General features: G+C 42.1%; 1 protein-coding gene across 6 annotated transcripts in view; it reads left to right on the forward strand.

The window, feature by feature from the left end:
* The window catches only part of adgrb1 (adhesion G protein-coupled receptor B1), a 576,464-nt gene that overhangs the window by 412,308 nt on the left and 140,414 nt on the right, over window positions 1-23,742 (forward strand). For all 6 annotated transcript variants that reach the window (XM_033019939.1, XM_033019941.1, XM_033019942.1 and 3 more), the window contains one exon: window positions 18,575-18,678. In XM_033019939.1, the coding sequence (XP_032875830.1) occupies window positions 18,575-18,678 (104 nt within the window). The remainder of the gene's footprint in view (window positions 1-18,574; window positions 18,679-23,742) is intronic.

Raw genomic sequence — 23,742 nt, forward strand, 5'->3', positions numbered from 1 at the left:
ATTATCAAGTGTTAATATCCTTATCCTGGGAATGACAAAAATATGCATTTTAGTTACCTTTGTAATTAGAGCTATTGAAATGGCATCACTTACTTCATAGAACATTTGGTTGTCCTTACCTTTATACTTTATGGGGAATGTGCTGTGGCATAAACATACCCAACAGCAGACATGAAGAAGAATATTTGTGGCATTTTCATTGACTATTCAATACTGAACAGGTCTGATGACTCATAAAAATGAGATGTATCTCTGAAATAAGTCCAAAATACATGTATTTTCAGACAGCTTGAGATATATTTGAAAACTCTTTCAGGCCACACATGAGCATGCTATTCTATTGCATTAAAAACAATGGGGCAGTGTCTCTTTCAGCATTGAGAGATTTTTAAGTTCATAATGCGTGCAGTGCATTTCTGTGACTAATAAAGTAAAAAAAGTGGGAACTTGCATTGTAATCATCTAGTTATTCATATTGATCTATCGTGCTCAAATGTTGTAATCTAAGTAATTAGATTTCTTCCTTTTCTTTTGAGACAGAAGTTGTCCTTGAAGTTGATTATATTTGGCATATTTTATTGGAGTCTCATGCCATGTGGTGGTGCTTTGAGCTTTGCAATAACTAATTGTGTCAAGTGGGAAGTGCATACAGACATCTGTACTTTTGTAACTTTGTTGGTGTCAATTTGTAGCAACACATGTACTGCCTAAGTGAGGTCTTCTGTATGATTTTATCAGGTTGCATGTAACACAAAGCATTTCACTGTACCTGGGCATGTAATTATGCTCCTAGAGATAACCCCCCTTAGTCTAGTTCAGTAAAACACAGAGTCAAGCACTGGACCAATAATCTTTATTTTATGAAACAATAACAAATCCCCACATACAATAACCACCCACGGGATCGATCCTTGTCTCTACTTGTCCAAGCCCTTCAGCCTCGTGCAAGCAGACACCTCCAAAAGGTTACGCAGTGCCAAGCCCTCCTCCAGAAGATCAACAACGAACTTTGTGGGGGTTACGTTTTATAGGTCATCAAACCCTGTGGGGCAGAACTATATGGGGTGGTAACCCCTACAAACCAATCACAAATATCGATCACGTTATACAGTAATTGACAGTTCCACAATCCAATTACAAAGCACCCTATTACAATGTTTCTACAGAAGCTTCTGGAAACAAGTCAGTTGACCCAAGTAATACAACATTCTCCTGGGGAATATAAACAATTAAAACAGGACTTCACACTTCAGCCAATCATCAAACAGTAACACAAACACCTTGCAATGTTAATAACAGGATCTACAACCCTTCTGCAGTCAGCCAATTCTGCTAATGCATCTACAACACCTTTGGATTTCTCTGCAAAGTCCTCATACATTATAACAATAGAGAGGACATCTGGACCTCACCTTATCTGATATTTCAATCTAGGACCTAGACTTCCTGGCACAGACTTGCAGCTTTCAGCTTTACACACTCTCCCTCTTCCCTGCCTCTGCTCTCTAACATATTCTTGTTCCTATCCCAAAGTAATTGGAGGTTGATAGACTTCACCATCTTTCAGCTCTATCCCAAGCCATGAGGTTGCTCTCTTCCAATTTGTCATTCTTACAACTTCTCTATTTGCCTTTCGCATTGTATAGTATGTTCTCCACAATCCTATTAATTCCTTCGCTACCTCACTGTTACCACATTGCCAAATAATTTGTTCTATATACCTTATTCCCTTCAATGTTTTAATGCCTCCTTTTGGCCATAATTTGTCCCCCAATTCCTTGTACAACGCTCCCGAAAAATTTCTCAACATCTCAGTTTTCTGTGGAAATTAATTGCAATGGGCTTTCAGATTTGTCCGTCATATCTCGCTCCAATTGATTCCCCATGTTTGCAGACAAAGGAAATAAACTTCCAAATAATGCACTCCTCCTTAACAATTCACACTTCTCTAGCAATCTCTGGGTTTATCAAACTCGCTCCCGAACAATGGCCAAAAGCTCCACAGCGCGTCAATAGTCTCGCATTTCTCTCAACACATTCACACAATTAATCATTTCAATCAAGTACCCAAATTCTTTAACAATCTCTCACAATTTGCACTCAACTCATACAACTTTCAACCTGTAAATAATTCCAAAACAATCTTTGGTCGACCAAATTAAGGTGCTTCAGTGAGCAATTGAATACACCATTCAGCAGCAATCTCCCACACTCAAATCTAACACAAACATATAAATTCAAAATCGTACTTAAACAAGAAACTATACTACTTATTACTATCATACAGGAACACATTCCAATATAAATTACAAGCATTGGTTAACTACACAATTTCAAAAACAAATCACAATATATTTTAATCCCTCCTCGTGGTGTTTTCAACCAATGGAACAATCCCCTCGATGGTGGCCGATTAGGAAAGGGGGAGATGCAACGAGACCTGGGTGTCATGGTACACCAGTCATTAAAAGTAGGCATGCAGGTACAGCAGGCAGTGAAGGAGGCGAATGGTATGTTAGCATTCATAGCAAAAGGATTTAAGTATAGGAGCAGGGAGGTTCTACTGCAGTTGTACAGGGTCTGGTGAGACCACACCTGGAGTATTGCGTACAGTTTTGGTCTCCTAATCTGAGGAAAGACATTCTTGCCATAGCAGAGAAGGTTCATCAGACTGATTCCTGGGATGTCAGGAATTTCATATGAAGAAAGACTGGATAGACTCGGTTTGTACTCGCTAGAATTTAGAAGATTGAGGGGGGATCTTATAGAAACTTACAAAATTCTTAAGGGGTTGGACAGGCTAGATGCAGGAAGATTGTTCCCGATGTTGGGGAAGAACAAGGGGTAACAGTTTAAGGATAAGGGGAAAATCTTTTAGGACCGAGATGAGGAAAACATTTTTCACACAGAGAGTGGTGAATCGCTGGAATTCTCTGCCACAAAAGGTAGTTGAGTCCAGTTCATTGGCTATATTTAAGAGGGAGTTAAATGTGGCCCTTGTGGCTAAAGGGATCAGGGGGTATGGAGAGAAGGCAGGTACAGGATACCGAGTTGGATGATCAGCCATGTTCATATTGAATGGCGGTGCAGGCTCGAAGGGCCGAATGGCCTACTCCTGCACCTATTTTCTATGTTTCTATGCTTCTATGATACAGCGATCGGAAGGATTCAAACCCCAGGCTGAATAGCTACGAGTCAGACTCCAATTATAACAGCAGTCTTAATCAAACTATGTTCTTATACAGTCGATTCGAACCACTATTACAACAGTGTATCTAACATTCAAAATTTAAAAAAAGCAATACACGACAAATACAATGAAACAATCAACAAGTATTAAACACACTTTGAATGTAGCTTCACAAATCTTAAGTATCAACAATTTAAACAAAGTATTTATTATACACAAGTTAACTTGGAAGAAAATACGTACACGTTGAATTAACCAGCACCTCAATATGAGGTTCTCAATTTAGTAAATTTGGATCGAAAAATATTCAGCTCGTTTTTTTCTTTGTCCAATTATGTTTAGTACGCAAGTTCAAATTCAAATTTTTAAGCAGACGTCTTTAGGATTATGAAATTCTCAGGATTGGTTGAAAGTATTTTCAGCCAATTGATACTTTAACCACTGCGTTTCCTGTACCTTTATGAGACTCCTCCCCCGTCTTTCCAGAGATCGAGATATTCCCACACAGGCGGGGACTCAAACCCTCATTGACTCACCCTTTCGGACTTCTTCCTTGCCAGCTGCTTGGTACTGGGTGTCAGCACGTAGTCGCTTCACACTGGCAGTCGATGTCGATCTTTAGAATGCCTTTTCAATTTGCACACCCAGCAACGACACAGTACTTCGCCTCTTAGTACTGTTTCAATCCAGTCCTGGTTTTAAATATCCAGCCAATCAGATATCCAAGGCTGGGCAGGGCCTCAAACCACTCAATTATTTTTATGTCAGGCCAACTCAATGGTACCTAACAGTTGGATTTTGCAACAGCGCTATCGACCTTAGTTTTGGGGACCTCGAACCCCAGGGAAGGAGAGGGCCTCAAACCCCAAAAAGGTTTGCCTGCAGGAATGCCCTCAGTGCTTGCTGGACTACTGTTCTACAATCTTGTTGGGAACCCCAACCCAAGTTCGCGAATGACCGATCTGCTCCGACTAGCGAAGTGGGAAAACCGATGCGAAAACCGCACCGTGGCGCCGATTTCTCACCTCGCAATCGGGAACAGCTCAACACCCTTGATCATAAACTTGTGTCTGGGGGTCCATTGAGATCCTGGGCAAGCCCCCAATGTAATTATGCTCCTAGAGCTTACCCCCCTTAGTCTAGTTCAGTAAAATACCGAGTCAAGCACTGGACCAATAATCCTTATTTTATGAAACAATAACAAATCCCCTATACAATACCTAACTACCGCGGGAATAATCCTTGTCTCTGCTTGTCCAAGCTCTTCAGCCTTGTGCAAGCAGACACCTCCAAAAGGTTACACAATCCCAAGCGCTCCTCCAGAAGATTGACAACAAACCTCGTGGGGGTTACATTTTATAGGTCATTGAACCCTGTGGGGCAGAACTACATGGTAACCCCAACAAACCAATCACAAATATCGATCACATTATACAGTAAATGACAGTTCCCAAACCCATTACAAAGCACCCTATTACAGTGTTTCTACAGAAGCTTCTGGAAGGAAGTCAGTTGACCCAAGTAATACAACATTCTCCTGGGGAGTATAAGCAATTCAAACAGGGCTTCACACTTCAGCCAATCATCAAACAGTAACACAAACACCTTGCAACATTATTAACAGTATTTGCAACCCTTCTGTAGTCAGCCAATCCTGCTAATGCATCTGGAACACCTTTGGGTTTCTCTGCTAAGTCATACATTTTAACAATAGAGAGGACATCTGGACCAAAGATCCTATAGCGATCTTTGATCTGGACCTCACCTTATCTGATATTTCAATCTAGGGCCTAGACTTCCTGGCACCAACTTGCAGCTTACACAGAAATTGACCAAACAAGCCCTGCAGATGCAATGATCCTCCATTTTATATATCTCTATTTTGGTCAATATTAACAGGTACATGTTACTATAAAGCATAATTGAATCTGTCCAGTATAAATTACATTACATTTAAAACACAAAGTACATGCTTTAACTCCAGGATAAGCACTCAACCAAGCCCAAAACATTATCTAACAAAATACACCAACTTACAATAAATGACTCAATAAGCAAAAAAACCCCAGCTACCGACATATTAATTAGCTCTTTAAAAAAAAAACTAATCCTGAAGATGCAAGTATATCATTGGGGTTATCAAGTGGGCACCTTTTCACTGGTGTTTCATTGTTAGGCCCACAACACCTTAGGAAGGCTCCACAGTTGGTTCTGGCATCCCAAAACACCACCCCACCACCCCACCACCCCACCACCCCACCACCCCACCACCCCCCTTAATATCTGCTCTCACCACCTATGCTACCAGTATCAACTAAATAAAGGAAATTGTAGCCAATTAGCTCACTCTAACAAATGTGAAACATCTGCATCCTATCTTCCACTAATCCTAGCCCAACATTAAGCCAGTAAAACCAAAAATATCAGCCTTGCATAAGACCGGGATACACTTGCACAGACTACAATTAAAAAATTATATATGACATATTGCATGTCATATGTTTCTTTTCTGCCCCCAACTGACACTATTTCTTCTCCACCAAATTAGCCTACTATCTTGCTCTGCTGCCTCTGACATTTGCTTTACTGCCTGACGCAAACTGTCCGCGAATTCCTAGCACTCCAAATATCGATGTGGCCGATCTCGCTATGAAACCTCTACAACCCACCTCTACAGGACGTACTCTTGCTCTCCATCCTCGCTGCTCAACGTCTGCTGCCAACTCTACATATCTAAGCCTTTTCCTTTCATAAGCCTCATCCACTAAGTTCTCCCAAGGTACCGTCAGTTCTATAAATACACTTTTGTTGACAAACTGACCATATCAGGCCTTAAGCTAGTAGTAATTATTTCCTGCGGAACTACAAGCTTTCCTCCCAAAACTACCTGCATCTCCCAGTCATTGGCTCCCGGTAACTGGCCTGACTCATACCTATCTGCAAACTTCCCTCCTCTATCTTTCTCTTCCGAATGGGCAAGGTGAATCGCTACACTCCCAGTCCTGATGTCTACTGAATTCACCTGTACTCTCCTTCACTCAATTGCTGCAGCTACGCACTTCAATACCTGGTTATGTTGCCAAGTATACCGACCCTGAGAAAGATTAGTCCTACCTACTTATAAAATATGCTTCAATGTTGCCACCTCTGAACACAGGGTACACGCCGGGTCACCACCTACCCATTGTTTGAGGTTCTGCGGTGATGGCAGCACAAGCACATCATAACCTAATAAGGAAACTTACATGACCCACCTCCATGCACCACAGGTCCCTCTAGTTAAATCTCCTCTTTTCTACACTATCCCAGTTCATCCACTGACCCTGCTTAACCTGAGCTATTGCCCATACACATTAGTGCTCAAACACACTGTTTCCTCCCGACAACGTACCTGCTCTACAACCAATGTCTTCCTCTCTGTTGGACCTGCCTTACTCCACAATGGTTTCCCTTTGAGCTGAGCCCTAAGCCTCCTTTCCCTTGCTGCACCCTACTGAAGAAGCACAAGCAGCTCTGAGGCATACATACATTGTTGGTCAACAATGTCTGTATGCCTCAGAGCTGCTATGCTTCTTCAACTGCTTGCTTTAAGTTCCACTTCCTCCCTCTCCGTTACACTTGGCATCGGATTACTAACTAAGGTATCCTTACTCCCTGATAATTGCCACTCTAACCTCACCTTGGCAAACTTAAACTTCTCTGTTACGTTAGACAATGGTAAATGGAGAATACCTTTCCCATATAAAGCCACATTACAAAGACACCGTGTAACTCCTAACCATTTCCTAAAAAATGAACTAACCAATCTCCCTAACCTTTACACCTTAGAATTTGGCACCTCATATACTGTCAATGGCCACATCAACCTAGGGGATAGCCCAAACTGCAAACACCACAACTTCAAGTTGCCTGGAAGCCCTGACTTCTCTATCCTTTCTAACCCGTCAGTCACATCCTTTCTAATTTCCTGAGCCTGTTCATTGTCATCTAACTTCCTGTTAAATCACCTAAACAAACTTTTAGTTGGTTTCTCCATTATAGACGGGATTTATTCTTCATCTACACAGAACCTTTTTCTACCACCTTTCCTCTTGCCAAAGAAATCAGATACTCTACGAAACAATCTTCAGTCTAGCCCATTTACGATTATCATTTAACTTCTCTAACAACCTTCTTGGACAAGTTACTGTCGTAGTCACTAAGGTCATGTGATCCATATAGGCCCTGATTGGAGGGAGGCGCAGTCCGTCCTACCGACTCTCCCTCCCGATCACCCAATGTGATGCTCTAATCACTAGCTCCATCGCCTTTGTAAACGCTAACGGGGAAATAGTACACCTGCTATAATGCCCATCTCTGGTCTCTGCGATGCTGTCGTGAAGTCAGCTGTACTAAAACACAATCGGACATCTTGGAAATATGCTTTCACTAAATTTAATGTTGATCCTGGAACTGTAAAGAAATCAAAAGCACTCTAAATAAGGCTATGTGGCACAGATCCAAACGCAATTGCCAGGACCAAAAATACTATATGCAAATCTCTTCTCTCGAGCTTGGCAGTCTGAATCTGGTGCCTTATTACACTAATGTGTTCGAAGCAACCTGTGAAACCTTGGATTCCTGCTTTCTACCCTGTGGTATCTATTAACCTGTTCCTTTCTAAATAACATCAGCCTCTGTGCCACTATGCTAAAGAAATTCTTGCCTTCTACATTTAGGAGATATATAGTCTTAAACTGACTTAACTCTGAAGACTCTTTCTCCTTGGGAATGAAAATTCCCTCGCTCTATGCCAAACCCTTGGTATGACCTCCCCAACTATATGCAATAGCCTCCACAAGAATCTAAGCACATCAGGTGCACTTTTATATACCCGATAAGGGATCCCATTCGGCCTGGGGCCGAAGAAGCCTTTGCACGCTGTATTGCTGCTTCCACTTCCTTCCACTTTGATGGCAAAACATCTAATATGCTCTATCTCTCCCAAGAGTGGTTTATCTGGATCCAAATATGTCCTTTTTAAACTCTTCCTTTGAATCTTTGAGCTTTCCACTTTTTTCCTGACTAGACATTTCTTTAACAAATTTAAATGGATACCTATAAAATGTTGACCTGACAAGCTCCTTCTTCTTTCTCTTGCTACTAAGGTGTTCTGCCCTCCTTAATATTGCTATCCGATTTCTTAACTCCTCTTGCAAAACATTAATTCTCTCTCTCTCATCAAATGTAACCTTTCTCCACTGCTTTCTCAACTGTCTCCTATCCTTCACTAATGTCTTGATTTCTATCTCTTGTCTAGATCTAACCACCTGTAGAGCCTGCATCTTTTTCTCAATAACACCAAAGCTGCCCGCACCATATTGATAAATAATCTCTTCCCTCTTATCTAACTTGTTTTCCACTGTCCCTTTCTGACTCTCTAATGCATTTACCAATATCTATATTAACAGTTTCCCATTCCTTCCTTTCACTTGCCCTAGGCCATTATACTCTCAGTTGCAGCCCACCGTTCTTTTCGCTGACTGGCAGATTAACCTCACCATCACCTACATCCCCCTCTACAGCGCTTGTTCCCTCCTCATCAGTAACAGGGGTAATGATATCCTGCGAACTGTGGTTTTCTACCCATCGTTGGACTTCACTCGACTGACTTGACTGACTTGTCAAGAAGTACTGCTCAATGCGATTTCCCTGCACTCCCTCTAACGAGCACTTCTTCTTTCCCTGATGTATTCCGGGGCCCTTTGCTGTTGTTACTCTCTGCCAACCACAAGAACAGATTTGGAGCTTCTTTCCCTCTACCACTGAGCCGCTGTCCTTCATTGATCCGCTAATCCTAGTCTTTTCCATTCCGTGGTCTGTAGCCGGGTAATCCACCTGGGAGTCATCCTTTGCCCCAGCTCTCGCAGACTCTAGGGGTATCTTTTATTTGTCGTAGCTTTTTAGGGGTGCAGCAAGACTGTTTACAAGCTACGCCACTGCTGCAATGAGGTGCTAACCCGTAACAGCTCCAGTGGGGTCTAATCCCTCCCGTCAGCTTTCCCTAGTTGTCACTCACATCGTATACGGAAGAAAAAACAAGAATTATGCTTCCTTTAAATCTCCATAAGGGCTTTAAAAACATTCCCAACATAATCACTGAGTAAACAGTAATCTGACAAAGAATTATTAACAAAGAGTCTGTGTCACTGAGTTGTTGGCATTTCCTCCCTTCAGTCTCCTGCCTTAAAGCTTTAAGACCCCAATGTACAAAGTACATTGTACAATGTACAATGAGACAAGTGTAAACAGTGCAAATTTTTGAGCCAACTTTGTCATTCAGTTAGTTTATGTCAATCTGATAACACCACCATTTAACTAGCTAAGAGATCCAATATTGAGATTTGAGCTCATATAAATAAGTCATTCCGAATCATCATTAGCTCCACTATCTGAGCATCCATTGACTTTCACAAATAGATCTCCATATTGCAAATATACATGAACAGGTGAAGCCCAATTTCAGTTCTTAAAACTATTTTGAGATTGTGTTAATTTCTTCAGAATTTCCTCATAAGAATGGATTCTTCTTTCTCCATTTATTCTATCCAATTGATTCCTTATGTCAGAAATGTTGACTAGTTCCACCTCTCAACCTTTTAAGCTAAATAGAATACATACAGAGGCTGCTCATCACTTTGCAGAGATTTTGGCATTTCTTTCAGCAAGTACTCTGCAGTAAGTACTCTGAGAACCAGAAGTGATGTATGGTGCATTAGGGCATTAAACATACAAAGATGTAGACTGGTGCACAGTAGGGGCCCTTTAATTAATTTCTCATGCAAAGTTTTCTCTCTTTGCTTTGCTTCTGCCCCTGTCCTACTTAGGAAACCTGAACGGAAACCTCTGGAGACTTTGCGCCCCGCCCAAGGTTTCCGTGCGGTTCCCGGAGGTTGCAGGTGGTTGCCGGAGGTTGCAGGTAGTGGAACCAGGTAGGGAGACTGACAAAAACCTCCGGGAACCTCCTGGAACCGCATGGAAACCTTGGTTGGGACGCAAAGTCTCCAGAGGTTTCCGTTCAGGTATCCTAAGTGGGACAGGGGCATAAGAGTTTAAAGCCAAGGCCAGATTAATTGAAATACATAAAATCCTGCTGATTGATATGGAGAGGATGTTACCCATTTAAGACAGAAAATAAATGAGAATTGTTTTTCTCACAGAGTCATGTGTATATGGATTGCTCATTTTATATGGCAAAAGGATTTGAGTATAAGAGCAGGGAGGTTCTACTGCAGTTGTACAGGGTCTTGGTGAGACCACACCTGGAGTATTGCGTACAGTTTTGGTCTCCTAATCTGAGGAAAGACATTCTTGCCATAGAGGGAGTACAGAGAAGGTTCACCAGACTGATTCCTGGGATGGCAGGACTTTCATATGAAGAAAGACTGGATAGACTCGGCTTGTACACGCTGGAATTCAGAAGATTAAGGGGGGATCTTATAAAAACTTACAAAATTCTTAAGGGGTTGGACAGGCTAGATGCAGGAAGATTATTCCCGATGTTGGGGTCACAGTTTAAGGATAAGAGGGAAGTCTTTTAGGACCGAGATGAGAAAATCATTTTTTACACAGAGAGTGGTGAATCTGTGGAATTCTCTGCCACAGAAGGTAGTTGAGGCCAGTTCATTGGCTATATTTAAGAGGGAGTTAGATGTAGCCCTTGTGGCTAAAGGGATCAGGGGGTATGGAGAGAAGGCAGGAATGGGATACTGAGTTGGATGATCAACCATGATCATATCGAATGGCGGTGCAGGCTCGAAGGGCCGAATGGTCTACTCCTGCACCTATTTTCTATGTTTCTATGTTCATCTTCAATGGAAAGTGAAGACTTATGCTTTAAATATTTTAAGGCAGAGATGCATTGATTTTCGAAGAGCAAGGGGGTATCTCCCTGAAGATCGACACAAAATGCTGGAGTAACTCTGCAGGTCAGGCAGCATCTCTGAAGAAAAAGAATGGGTGATGTCATCCATCCATTTTCTCCAGAGATGCTGCCTGACCCGCTGAGTCACTCCAGCACTTTGTGTTTACCTTCGATATAAAGCAGCATCTGCATTTCCTTTCTACACGTCTATCTCTCTGCCCCATTTCAAATTATATAAATTAGTTTTTTTTATACTATTCAAGGTTATGTGACAAAGTCTGACACAATAGACTTCATACCAATTTGAAGCTACACAATTTTGAGGAATACGGAAGATAAGTAAAGACTTTGACAGCCTCATTTTATGAGTAGGCACACTGCAGAAAAAAAAGTTTTTAAAATCTGAGGACAGGAACTAAATGCTAAATAAAAATAAAAGGAACTGCAGATGCTGATTTACAAAAAAAGACACAAAGAACTGGCTGGTGAGGCAGCATCTCTGGAGGACATGGATAGGCAATATTTCAGGAAGAATCTTTCTTTAAGCTGATTCTAGTAGGGAGGGGGGAGAAAGCTGTAAAGACGTGGGGTCAGGACCAAGTCTGGCAAGTGTTAGGGTAGTTGCAAGTATGAGTGTTATGATTGGCACATGGGTGGACTAAGACTAGAGATGAAAAGGAAACACAAGGTTCTTTGTCTCTCCTTATCTGACAGCCATTTGTTTCCTTTTTATCTTGAGCCTTTGTCCACCCATCTGCCAATCAAAAATCCCCCTCTCCTGTGCCCATTTATCACTTGCCTACCTTGTTCCTGCCCCCACTTCTTTCCAGCTTTCTCCCCCCCAACTACAAGCAGTCTGAAGAAGGGTCCTGACCCGAATTGGTGCCTATCCATGTACTCCAAAGGTGCTGCCTAAATCGCTGAGTTATTCCAGCACTTTGTGACTTTTTTTGTAAACCAGCATCTGCAGTTCCTTGTGTCTTCATTTAATATTAGTTACTCTCCTCATTCTTCAAAACGATTTTTTTGTCTGCAGTGTGACTATTCATAACACTCATCTGCTGTAGACATTTGAGTTTTTTCTTAGCTTCTTAATTATTCCTCATTGTGTTTGGTTCATTTTTGATGGGAAATCCACTGTCGGACTTTGTCTCCTATCTTTAATGCTGTGACACCAACTGCACTGCCCTCATTAGCCATCCACATTATTTTATCAGATAAAAGTAAATGGCAGTGATATCTTAAAGTGTGTAACTAGAACTGACAGACAGTTTTCTTAAACTAATCAAATCAAAGCAAGATATTTGAAAAATGGGCATTGAGATTTGCCACTTGCTTTCAACATGCATGCAAGGAGCTTTCATTTTCCATATTACTGTTAGTGTCTGAAGAAGGGTTTCGGCCCGAAACGTTGCCTATTTCCTTCGCTCCATAGATTATGCCTCACCTGCTGAGTTTCTCCAGCACTTTTGTCTACCATTAAAAATAGTGAAGTCAAATAGTGAAAGGCCTGGATAGATTGAATTGGAGAGGATGTTTCCACTAGTGAGAGAGTCTTGGACCAGAGGCCATAGCCTCAGAATGAAAGAACTTGCCTTTGGAAAGGTGATGAGGAGGAATTAGTCGGTGAGTGGTGAATCTGTGGAATTCATTGCCACAGATTGCTGTGGAGGCCAAGTCAATGGATATTTTTAAAGTGGAGATTGACAGATTCTTGATTTGTATGGGTGTCAGGGGTTATGGGGAGAAGGCAGGAGAATGGGGTTGAGAGGGAAAGATAGATCAGCCATGATTGAATAGCAGAGTGGACTTGATAGACCAAATGGTCTCATTCTGCTGCAAGAACATGAATTTATGAAATATAAAAGAAAACATTACTATCCAATGAAAGCACAAGTTCCTTGTACCAAAAAAAAAGATATTTTTTGTTGGGAGCACAAAAAAACACTGCCTAGTCATGGCAATGCATTGTGATTTTCCTTCAAAATTCATTTCAGGGGACATGTGACAATAAACTGACCTATGAACCTTTGAGATGCATAGTTCAACGTTGACTGGGAATTCTGCTCCTGCTCTCCAAGTTATTGGATCTTAGAGACTTACAATACAGAAACGGTCTGAAAAAGGGTGTCAACCCAACAAATTGCCTTCCATTCCCTCCACAGATGCTGCCTGACCCACTGAGTTCCTCCAGCACCTTTTCCTTTGCACAGACGCAGCCTGCCAGTCTCACTGTTCATACGGACCAGCAAGCACTGAGCTGTACTCTGCATCTGAATTCAGTTCTACTTGACTGCAGTAAAACTGAAATGCAGATGCAGTGTAGAACTTGTTGACCAGGCATTGGTCTCGTAATTGACCTTTGGCTTTCCTCCTCTGTTTAATTGTTATTGAAGAAACCATGTCTTGAAAAGATTGATTGGCTTTTGATGTATGCTGTATGAGTCAGCAGCCTCCCACAGGTAGTCCACAATCAACAGGATAATGAGAGGTTTAGCTGTAAATCTTTCAATGTCACCCCCTGAAATCCGAGAAATGCACACAACCCTGTTGATTTCACTCAGCTGCTTTAAAATCTTGCCTTCTTTTCTTAATGTGATTATCGATGTAACAGAGTGTATGACATATTTACATGAGGTTATTTATATGCTATTAAATTAATTAGAAATTAGACAGAGCAGTCTCCAAATAAAGCAAGGTTTCTAGATGAAGCGAGGTTTAGGGACAGATTTCCATGCATTAAGGTGCATAGAAATTGGATGAGAATGTACAAGGCATGATTAGTAAGTGGGATCTTGATCAACTGGGCTAAGGAGTGGCAAATAATTCTTAATGTGGGGGGAAGGAGGTAATTATACTTCTAGGTCCCTACCTGGTCGGTGAGGCAGCTTTTTTCTCCGGGCTGCCCGTCGACCCGTCCTCGTGGCCTACCAGCGGGCGTGGAGCGCTGTTTTCTGGCGGGGACCGCCCAGCACCTCGGCTTCGTTGGCGGCACAGCGCTGGAGCGCTATCGCGGAGCGGAGCGGGCGATGCCTTGACTGGGTCGCCGCGCTGGATCGACGCGCTGGAGCTCCGGTGAGCTGTGACCGCCGAGATCAACACCTCCGGGCTGCGGGTCTGCGGAGCGGAGCGGGCGGCGCCGACTTTATCATCGGGAGCCTGGGAGCTCCAACCCGGCGCGACCTTGTCGGCTTCGGAAGCCGAAAATCCCCTGCTAGGAAGCGGCCATTCCAGGTGGCCCAGCCACTGTGAGGACTCTCCCGACGCCGGGGCAACACCACCCGGCCAGAACGGCCAGGAACATCGGGCCTCCGTAGAGGCAATAGCGGTGGCCTCAATAGGCCTGACTTTGGGTGAACTGGGGATGGGGACTGGACTTTGTGCCTTCCCCCACAGTGGTATCCACTGTGGGGGGATGATTTTTCTGTGTGTAAGTTACTATGTTAGTCTGTGTCCAAGATGGCTGTCGGAAGGGAGAGTGTACGCTGGCGCGCTTTAGCTGCCGCTGCTCTCTCTTCACATTGTGTTTTTTTGATTTTTTGATTTTGTATCTTTCGAGCGATTTCTATCTTTAATTTGTGTATTGATGATGTCCTTATTATTTATTTTTCTCCGACTATATGTTTTTTTCTCTTCTGTTAATTTTTGTAAGGTGTTCTTGAGACTTTGAAAGGCGCCCGAAAATAAAATGTATTATTATTATTATTATTATTAAATAGAGTTTAATTCAATTAACTATGAGGTGTTGCATTTTGGGAAGTCAAACTAGGGCAGGACCTTCACAGTGAGTGCTAGGGTCCTGGGAAATGTTGTGAAGCATAGGGATTCAGGGCATAATTGCCATCATAGGTGGATAGGTTGGTGAAGAAGGCTTTTGACACTGGTCTTCATCAGTCAAGTATTGAGTATAGAAGTAGGAATGTTATGTTACAGTTGTATAAGACATTGATGAATGGAGTCATACTGTCATCCTGCACAGAAACAGGCTCTTCAGCCCATCTCCATGCTGACCACAGTCCCATCTAAGCTAGTATAGCTCGCATTTGGCCCATATCCCTCGAAACCTATCCTATCCAACAATCTGTCCAAATGTTTTTAAAATGTCTCAATTGCCTTCTCTTGCAGTTCGTTCCATATACCCATGACCCTCTGAGTAAAAAGGTTGCCCCTCAGATCCCTATTAAATCTTGCCCCTCTTGTGTTAAACCTATATTCTCTGTTTTTTGATTCCTCTGTCCTGGGTAAAATTCTCCTCATGATTTTATTTTCCTCTATAAGATCACCCCTTATCCTCTTGCACTCCAAGGAATTAAGCCTTAGGCTTCCCAATTTCTTCTTATCGCTCAGCCCTTCAAGTCCTGGCAAAATCCACGTATCCACGCCAAATCCACGCCAAAATCCTTGCATTCTTTCCACATTAATGACATCCATCATGTAGCAGGGGGACCAAAACTGAACACAGTACTCCAAATATGGCTTCACCAACATCTTGTGCAACATAGCGTCCCAACTTCTATACTCAATACTTGGAGTACTTGGAATATTGCGTTCAGTTTTGGTCACTATGCAATTGGAAAGATGCCATATGAAAGAATGCAGAGAAGAATTAAGAGGTTGTTGCCAAGTTTGGAGGGCATGACATTTGGACAAGTGGATGGATAGGAAAGGAGTAGTGGGATTTGGGCCAAACATGGGCAAATGGGACTAGCTTTGATGGGTTATCTCAGTCGGCATGGTGGAGATGGGCCAAAGCGCTTGCTTCCGTGCTGAATGTCTGTGACATACAGTATCAATTATGAAGTCCTCATTATGTCCTTATTTTTATTTCTCCATTATAATTATAATTTCCTTTGTCAAATTTATCATTTTTACACTATAATTGCACAACTCTCAACATTGGCCTTGTAGTACCCCCACTAAAGGCAAAGGTGCTGATCGGACTAAGGTGGTGGGGAAGGCACAAATACAGTCTGAAGTTTTTCATAAAACTATGTGAGGATTTATAATTTTAAAATTGACAGGAGGAGTCTCACAATATAAGGCTCTTGTTATATTTGGTAATGGATGTAGATTTACAGTGTCTCAGTAGGCAGTTATACAGGCATTCATTTGTTTTCAATCTCTCACTCCATTTTTTGGTGAATCCTTATTTAGTAATGACAGCGAGGGTATATGTAAAACTTCAAACCTGTCTATTAATCCTCTGAACATGTCCATTGAGAATTTGTAGATTTCTGTTGGATTTTCCCTTCCTGCACATGAAGAATAGAATTTCCCTACCAATGTATTTAAATGATCACAACTTGTGATTAGGATTTTGGTATGTTGGGCACTTGTATCCCACCACTCTGCGTTGTCAGAGTATAGAAGAGAGACTGAGCGATTGTCCATATGGTGCCAGCACAATAACCTGGCCCTCAACACCAGCAAAACCAAGGAACTGATTGTGTACTTTGGAAGGAGTAGGATGGGGACACACAGTCCCGTTTATATCAACAGGCCGATGGTTGAAAGGGTCAAGAGCTTCAAATTCCTGGGCGTGCACATCTCTGAAGATCTTTCCTGGTCCGAGGACACTGATGCTATTATTAAGAAAGCACATCAGCGCCTCTACTTCCTGAGAAGATCACGGAGAGTCGGTTTGTCAAGGAGGACTCTCTCTAACTTCTACAGGTGCAGAGCATGCTGACCGGTTGCATCGTGGCTTGGTTCGGCAACTTGAGCGCCCTGGAAAGGGAAAGACTACAAAAAAGTAGTAAACACTGCCCAGTCCATCATCGGCTCTGACCTCCCTTCCATCGAGGAGATCTATCGCAGTCGCTGCCTCAAAAAGGCTGGCAGTATCATCAAGGACCCACGTCATCCTGGCCACACACTCATCTCCCCGCTACCTTCAGGTAGAAGGTAGGGGAGCCTGAAGACTGCAACGACCAAGTTCAGGAATAGCTACTTCCCCACAGCCATCAGGTTACTAAACCTGGCTCGGACAAAATTCTAAACATTAATAACCCATCTGTTATTTGCACTTTATCACTTTATTTATTCATGTGTGTATATATTTATACAATGGTATATGGCCACACTGATCTATTCTGTAGTCATGCATACTATGTTCTGTTGTGCTGAAGCAAAGCAAGAATTTCATTGTCCTATCAGGGACACATGACAATAAACTCTCTTGAATCTTGAATTCGCTTGAATCTTGAATCTTGTCTTATCCTTGTTTTAATTTTAAAAGGCTCCGTATTTGGCTCGGTTACACATCAAGCTTCACTGAGGAAAAAGAAAAGCTTAGTTTGATTCCTGGATTGGTGTTGATCATCTTGACCTCAGCTGGAGAAACGTTTGAGGTGCTAGGGTTAACTAGAGTAATGACTGGGAGGACAAAATGTCAGCTGAGGTCCCTACGCCTGTTTTAGCTGGGGAAGGAAAATGCGCTTGTGTGGATATTGGAAGCAAGTAAATCCGACCTTCTAGTGACACATTTGACAATTGAATAACCCAAAGACATTAACTAGACTAAAAGGCAGCGTTGCTGTGAGCATTAGTCATTACCTTGATGCAAAGCCATTAAACTGCAAAAAAACAAGAACAGAATTTGGTAACTCAGCGGGACAAGCAGCATCTCTGGATAGAAGGAATGGGCGATGTTTCAGGTTGAGACCCTTCGGTATCCACAACAGAATTTAGTATACTGGCTAAGTTCCATCAAGATCATCAATAGTCAGTGAATATCAATGCTCCTTCCATGTTTCAGAAACCAAAGCTAACCCAAGTCTCTACACAGTGCAACATTGTGCCTTCAAAGAAGTCTTCAAGGATGTAGTTGTCATTGGGAGATGGCAGAGGTGATTCACCAGGATAATGACTGGATTGGCCTTTAGTAATGGGGAGAGATTGGATAGCCAAGGCTATGATTTCCCTTGCGTGAAGGAAGCTGATACTGACCTGATAGAGACATCTAAAATTATGAGAAGCACACATTGTCAAAATCTTCTTCCCATGGTATGGGAATCAAAAACAAGAGGACTTTGATTTAAGGTGAGACAAAGGAGTTTTAAAGGGGATCTGAGGGTCAAGAGGGTTTCGATGTCTGGTATGTAGAGGTGATAGTGAAATCTGATGTAACTAATACATTTTAAAGGTATTTAGACATATACTGAAATGTGCAATATATAGATATGGACCTAATGAAGGCAAATGGGAAAAGTAAGGCATGGATAGGATGGGCTGATGGATCCATTTCTGGGGTACGTGTTATTGGAAAGTATAACTCTAATGATTCCTTGCAACATCTATCTTGGTGGACATGTTATGACATTGTGTTAAATATGAAATAGAAATGATTGTCCCGAATAAAGCATTGAAGTTACAATGGAAGAATAAGTCTAAAACCAAGTATAAAACTCGTAGTGCTAATCATTGCCTGATACATCTTCATTGTTATTCATAATAATTTGCTTTATCTGATTTTCTCCTAGAGCATGGATAAAGTGATTCTACCTTCAGTCACTCTGATCGTTGGTTGTGGAGTTTCCTCGTTGACACTCCTGCTGTTAATAATAATATATGTATCTGTCTGGAGGTAATGATATCAACTTTTGCTTTTTTTATTATCTGAAATTACAACATATAAACATTTTGTTATATATTGGCTGTGTTAATCGTTTCCAGCTTTTGATTCGGTCCTTAGGAAATAATTACTGGGTGCAGCATAGATTTTGTGGACATTGAGTCAAGAAATCACGTAAAGGAAATTAATGTTTTATAAATATTCCAACAACCTTTTCAAGTCACTTTCTTTAATTTATTTTAATATATATTGTTTTAAATGCTTCTCCTCTTCGATTTCAAAAATATTTTATTTTGTATAATGATGAAATTGAAGCACGAGGAGATTGTGCGATCTGTCACATATATTCTGGCATAACTGATAGTGTTTCACTTTCCTGCCTGATATGAAATCTACTTCCTAATGTCCAAAAAATATCGACTTCAGTCTTGAGTATGCATAATCCACAACCCCCTTTGGAAGATACATTTTCCATCCTTTGATCATAAACTCCAAACCCTTTATCTTGAGTTAATCTCCTTTTTTCTGATTCTCTAGTCTTAACAGGCTCTCCATACCTCATCTACCAGCCCTATTCAGAATTTTGATCAGATCACCTCTCACTTGTCTAAACACCAGTTTGTGTAAACTGTCTTCTCTGGTTTCCTGTTAGGATAGCCAAGGATTTAAGTTAGCAAATTAATGCCACACAATTTCAAGGCAGGTATATCTGTTTCCCTGAAGGGAAACCCTGAAGGGTCTCGACCCAAAACATCACCCATTCTTTCTCTCCAGAGATGCTGCCTGTGCTGCTGAGTTACTCCAGCGTTTTGTGTCTAATAATCTTAGACAGTTAGCTCATGTCAGAGACCATTAATATACTGCATTAATGCAAACAAGAAACTATGTTGGAACAGTATCTACATTTTCTTGTGCATTTTACCTATCTAATCCTGATTGGCTTGACACCAATGTCAATTTTGTACAATGGAAAGGTCTTCAGCATTTTGAGAGCAGAAAAGCAAAGCGAAAGTGATAAAACAGTCTTGAGCCAAACACAGGTAAATATTAATAAAACAAAGTTTATCCAGGGAAGCTGTTTGTGTTGTGTTGCATACGAAATTTGATCCTGATTTCAGTCCAGAATCTGTTGGTATATGTTTGCATTTTATGTACTGTTGTGGAAAAGGTGACTTACAAAATTCGATGTATAGGGAGGAACTGCAGATGTTGGTTTAAACCAAGGTCAGACACAAAAGGCTGGAGTAACTCAGTGGGTCAGGCAGCACCTCTGGAGAAAAGAAATAAGTGATGTTTCGGGTCGAGACCCTTCTTGACCTGAAAAGTCACCTTTTCCATTTCTACAAAATTCAATATTAAGTTTAGGTTTATTATTATTATCATGTATTTCAAGATACCGTGAAAAACTTTGTTTTGCATGTTATCCAAACTGATCAGATACTATACATAAAAATACCATCAAGTTAAACTGAAGCACTATAGATAGAGCAAAGAGGAGGATACACAATGCAGTATATAGTTCTCATAATTGTAGTCCAATGTTTAGGTTTAGGTTTATTATGTCCATAATGGGGTAATTTTCTATTCATTTGTTTCGTTATTTTGAATGAACCAAAATAGGCCTTTTTACATTTAACGGTATTAAAGTTAACATTATTAATGGCTGCTACTTGGCCTAAGAGACTCTAATTTTCTGAACAGCTCGAAGATCAACAGAGTTAGTGACCCTGGGTTCAATAAGATTAATCATGCTTTCTTTGTGGTAATTTCTGCTGCTTAATGTTCTGGAGGAAGATAGACATAACTAAACAAAGTGGCCTAGAAATTATAGCGTGTTGAAAAGGTGTGCTAAATGATCAGTCCACATGCAAGCTTGGCTTGGGGCTAAAGGTTAAAAACATGACAAAACCTTAATTGCATCTTTTCTTTCATACATTATGAGTAGACAAAGGAAAGAGAGTGTTCTGCACTCACTTCAGGCACCAGGTGATTGGAGAACAAATGGAGCAAAAGGGATAGCAGACTGCATGGATGGGCATGTTAGAGGAGGGATATCAATTCAATGTCACAAGGGCTAGTCAGTCCTATGTTGAGTTAAAATTCCTGATGATGGAAGCTATGTGATGAAATTTTGTGGGGTCTTAGTCAAGTGCCTCGTTGTTCTGGGAGTACCCAACAACAGGTGCTTATGGAATAATTTGGGCTAATTTCCCTGCAATGTTTCAAAGATGCCCGAGTGGAAATGTCTGTAATGTCCCTGCCATTGAATTTTGGGGCAAATGCAGTTTACTTTGAAGATGAAAACAATAACATTGCAATTACTATATATGTTTTTCCAAAATGTGTTTAGTAGATCAATTCTTTCATACAGTATTTAGAGACGGAATACAACACAAGATGTGGCTCTATTGTCCATTTCTGATGCATTAGATTGCTACATTGAGGAGTACTGAGAGGAAAGCAATGATCAATGTACCTAGTGAGGAAGCAGAGGCCTGAGAATAGCGTGTTTGCCTACTTACAATGGAACATTGGGATGAAGGGAGTAGTGATTTTTTTTAATTTCTATTTTTTGATTCCTTTATACCAAAACATAAAGTGCTGGAGTAACTCAACAGGCCAAGCAGCATATGTGGAAGAAATGGATTGGCAATAATTTGGCTCAGGACCCTTCTTCAGACTGATCCACAGAGTTACTCCAGCACTTTGTATTTTGTTCAAGATTCCAGCATCTGCAGTTCCTAGTGTCTTCCTTTATGCCCAGCCTGCTACTAGGACCATAATTAGCCAAGGGTTCATGGTCAATGGTTCCTAGACACATAGAAACATAGGAAAATAGGTGCAGGTGTAAGCCATTCAGCCGTTCGAGCCAGCACCGCTATTCAATATGATCATGGCTGATCATCCAAAATCAGTACCCCATTCGTGCTTTTTCCCCATATCCCTTGATTCCTTTAGCCCAAGAGCTAAATCTAACTCTCACTTGAAAACATCTAGTGAATTGGCCTCCACTGCCTTCTGTGGCAGAGAATTCCACAGATTCACAACTCTCTGGGTGAAGACGTTTTCCCTCATCTCAGTCCTAAATGACCTACCCCTTATTCTTAAACTGTGGCCCCTGGATATGGATAGATAGATTAGTTCACATACAATAAGAAGAGTAGAAATATACAGTTTTCAGATTGGCAAGCTGTAGTTATTGGGGTGACATGCAGATTGGTGATTGAAACTCAGCTGCTCACAATCTATATTAATGACAGGTTGTAATATTTTTCTGATGATAGAGTTGGTGGGAAAATTGTGTGAGTGGATGTCTATGTGATACAGATTGCTTAGCTGAATAAGTCAGGACATGGCAAATGGTCTATAATGTTGGCATAACTGAAATTTGAGTTTGATGTGAAAAAAATGAGGACAGTCTTTAAAATGTATAGTAGGTGTCTTCACATAAGAGTCACAGAAAGATGAATTGCAGTTTATGCAGGTAATTAGTAAAGTAATGATGTTCACTATGGGGTGGGGATTGGAGGTGGGATGGTTTGCTTTGAATGCCTCAGGCTTTGGTGACAGTAAACCTAATACATTCAGCACAGTTTGATCTCCTCATTTTTGGAAGCATATACCTGCTTGTACTTGTAGTACCTGACTATCTATCTTCCTACCACTATCCTCCTCCATTCCCCCTCATCCCCCAGCACTCCCACCTCCTCCTCTTCACCCTCCTACATTCCCCTCTCTGCCTCCCCTCCCCCACTCCCTCCCTCTCCCCTACGCTCAGTCCCTCCCTCCCTCCATAACCCCTCACCCCTCTCTAGCCCCTCCTCTCTTTCTATCCCACTCCTATCCCCCTCCTCACCCACTTATCACCTACCCCATCCCACCCCCCCCACTATCCCTCCTCACTTCCTTCACTGCCCTCCTCTCCCTCTATCCCCCACTCCCTACCTCCCCCACTCCACTCTCTCCATCCCCCACTCTCCCTCCACCACTTTCTCCTCCCTCTCCCCCCCTACCCCCTCCTCTCCCTCAATCCCCCCACACTTCCTCCTCACCTCCCAAGGATCTCGATGTAAATCACTTGTCGGCGATTAATTTGTGCTTGAGGCGGGGGCTGTCAGGGGGGACAAGCCAAGCGGCCTGGTGCCAGAGGACAGGGAGGGAGAGGCCGAGGCTACGGCCTATTCCTGCTCCGGGTCCCGCACCTCTTCCCCCCCGCGGGCCGGAGCAGCAGCGTCCTCACCCCCAGACCCAGCCTCAGTGCCCAGGCCCCGGGTTCCCGGTATGGCCTCTACCCGCCCCCGGATCCTGCCGTGCAGGCCCGGAGCGCTGCCCCCAGCCTCAGCACGCAGGCTCCGGGGCCCAGGGTCCCCGGAGCAGCCCCTCCCCGCCCCTGGACCCTGCACCGGCGCCATTCTCAATTGTGACGCGGGTGATGGGCCTCCCCGAACTGTGCAGGCATGGCCAGCAAGTGGGGGCGCTCTTTTAGGCTAATTTAAGATTAATATGTCAATGACTTGTAAAATATAACATGAATCCAAACAAAACTGAACATCACAGGCCAATGGTGAGTAAGGTGGGCCAAATATTGTAGCGCTATCTTGTACCGTTTTGGCGGGGTTTGTGGATGTAATGCACACTCACGCACTCACGCACACAAACAAACAGAGAGTTTTAGTAATAGATTATTTGTTAGTCTACTTGATGTAGTTCAGAGTTCATTTTCCACCTGCTTCTGTTTCTTTTGCTTTAATTTATAATATTATGTAAGTGTGGGCTGGATAAGAGAGGGCAAATTGAGTAGTTGCTCATTTTGGCGATTTGTGGTGAACTAGGGTTTCATTTGACTATAGATCTGTGTGACCATGACATACCGCTGAATAGAATTTCAACAGCTTTAAATCTCCCAAATGCATTTTCTTACTGATTTATTCTAACATAAAAACCTATGTCCTGCTCTGAATTAGGGAAAATGTTCTCATCAATTGTTTATTTGATTTTTACTGGCTTGTCACATCTGGAGCAATATGAAATATAATCCAGAAGTGTAAACATTCAGTTGTTTTCTTTTGGAGGACA

Source organism: Amblyraja radiata, chromosome 4 (assembly GCF_010909765.2).
Source record: "Amblyraja radiata isolate CabotCenter1 chromosome 4, sAmbRad1.1.pri, whole genome shotgun sequence".
In the NCBI taxonomy this organism is placed as follows: domain Eukaryota; kingdom Metazoa; phylum Chordata; class Chondrichthyes; order Rajiformes; family Rajidae; genus Amblyraja; species Amblyraja radiata.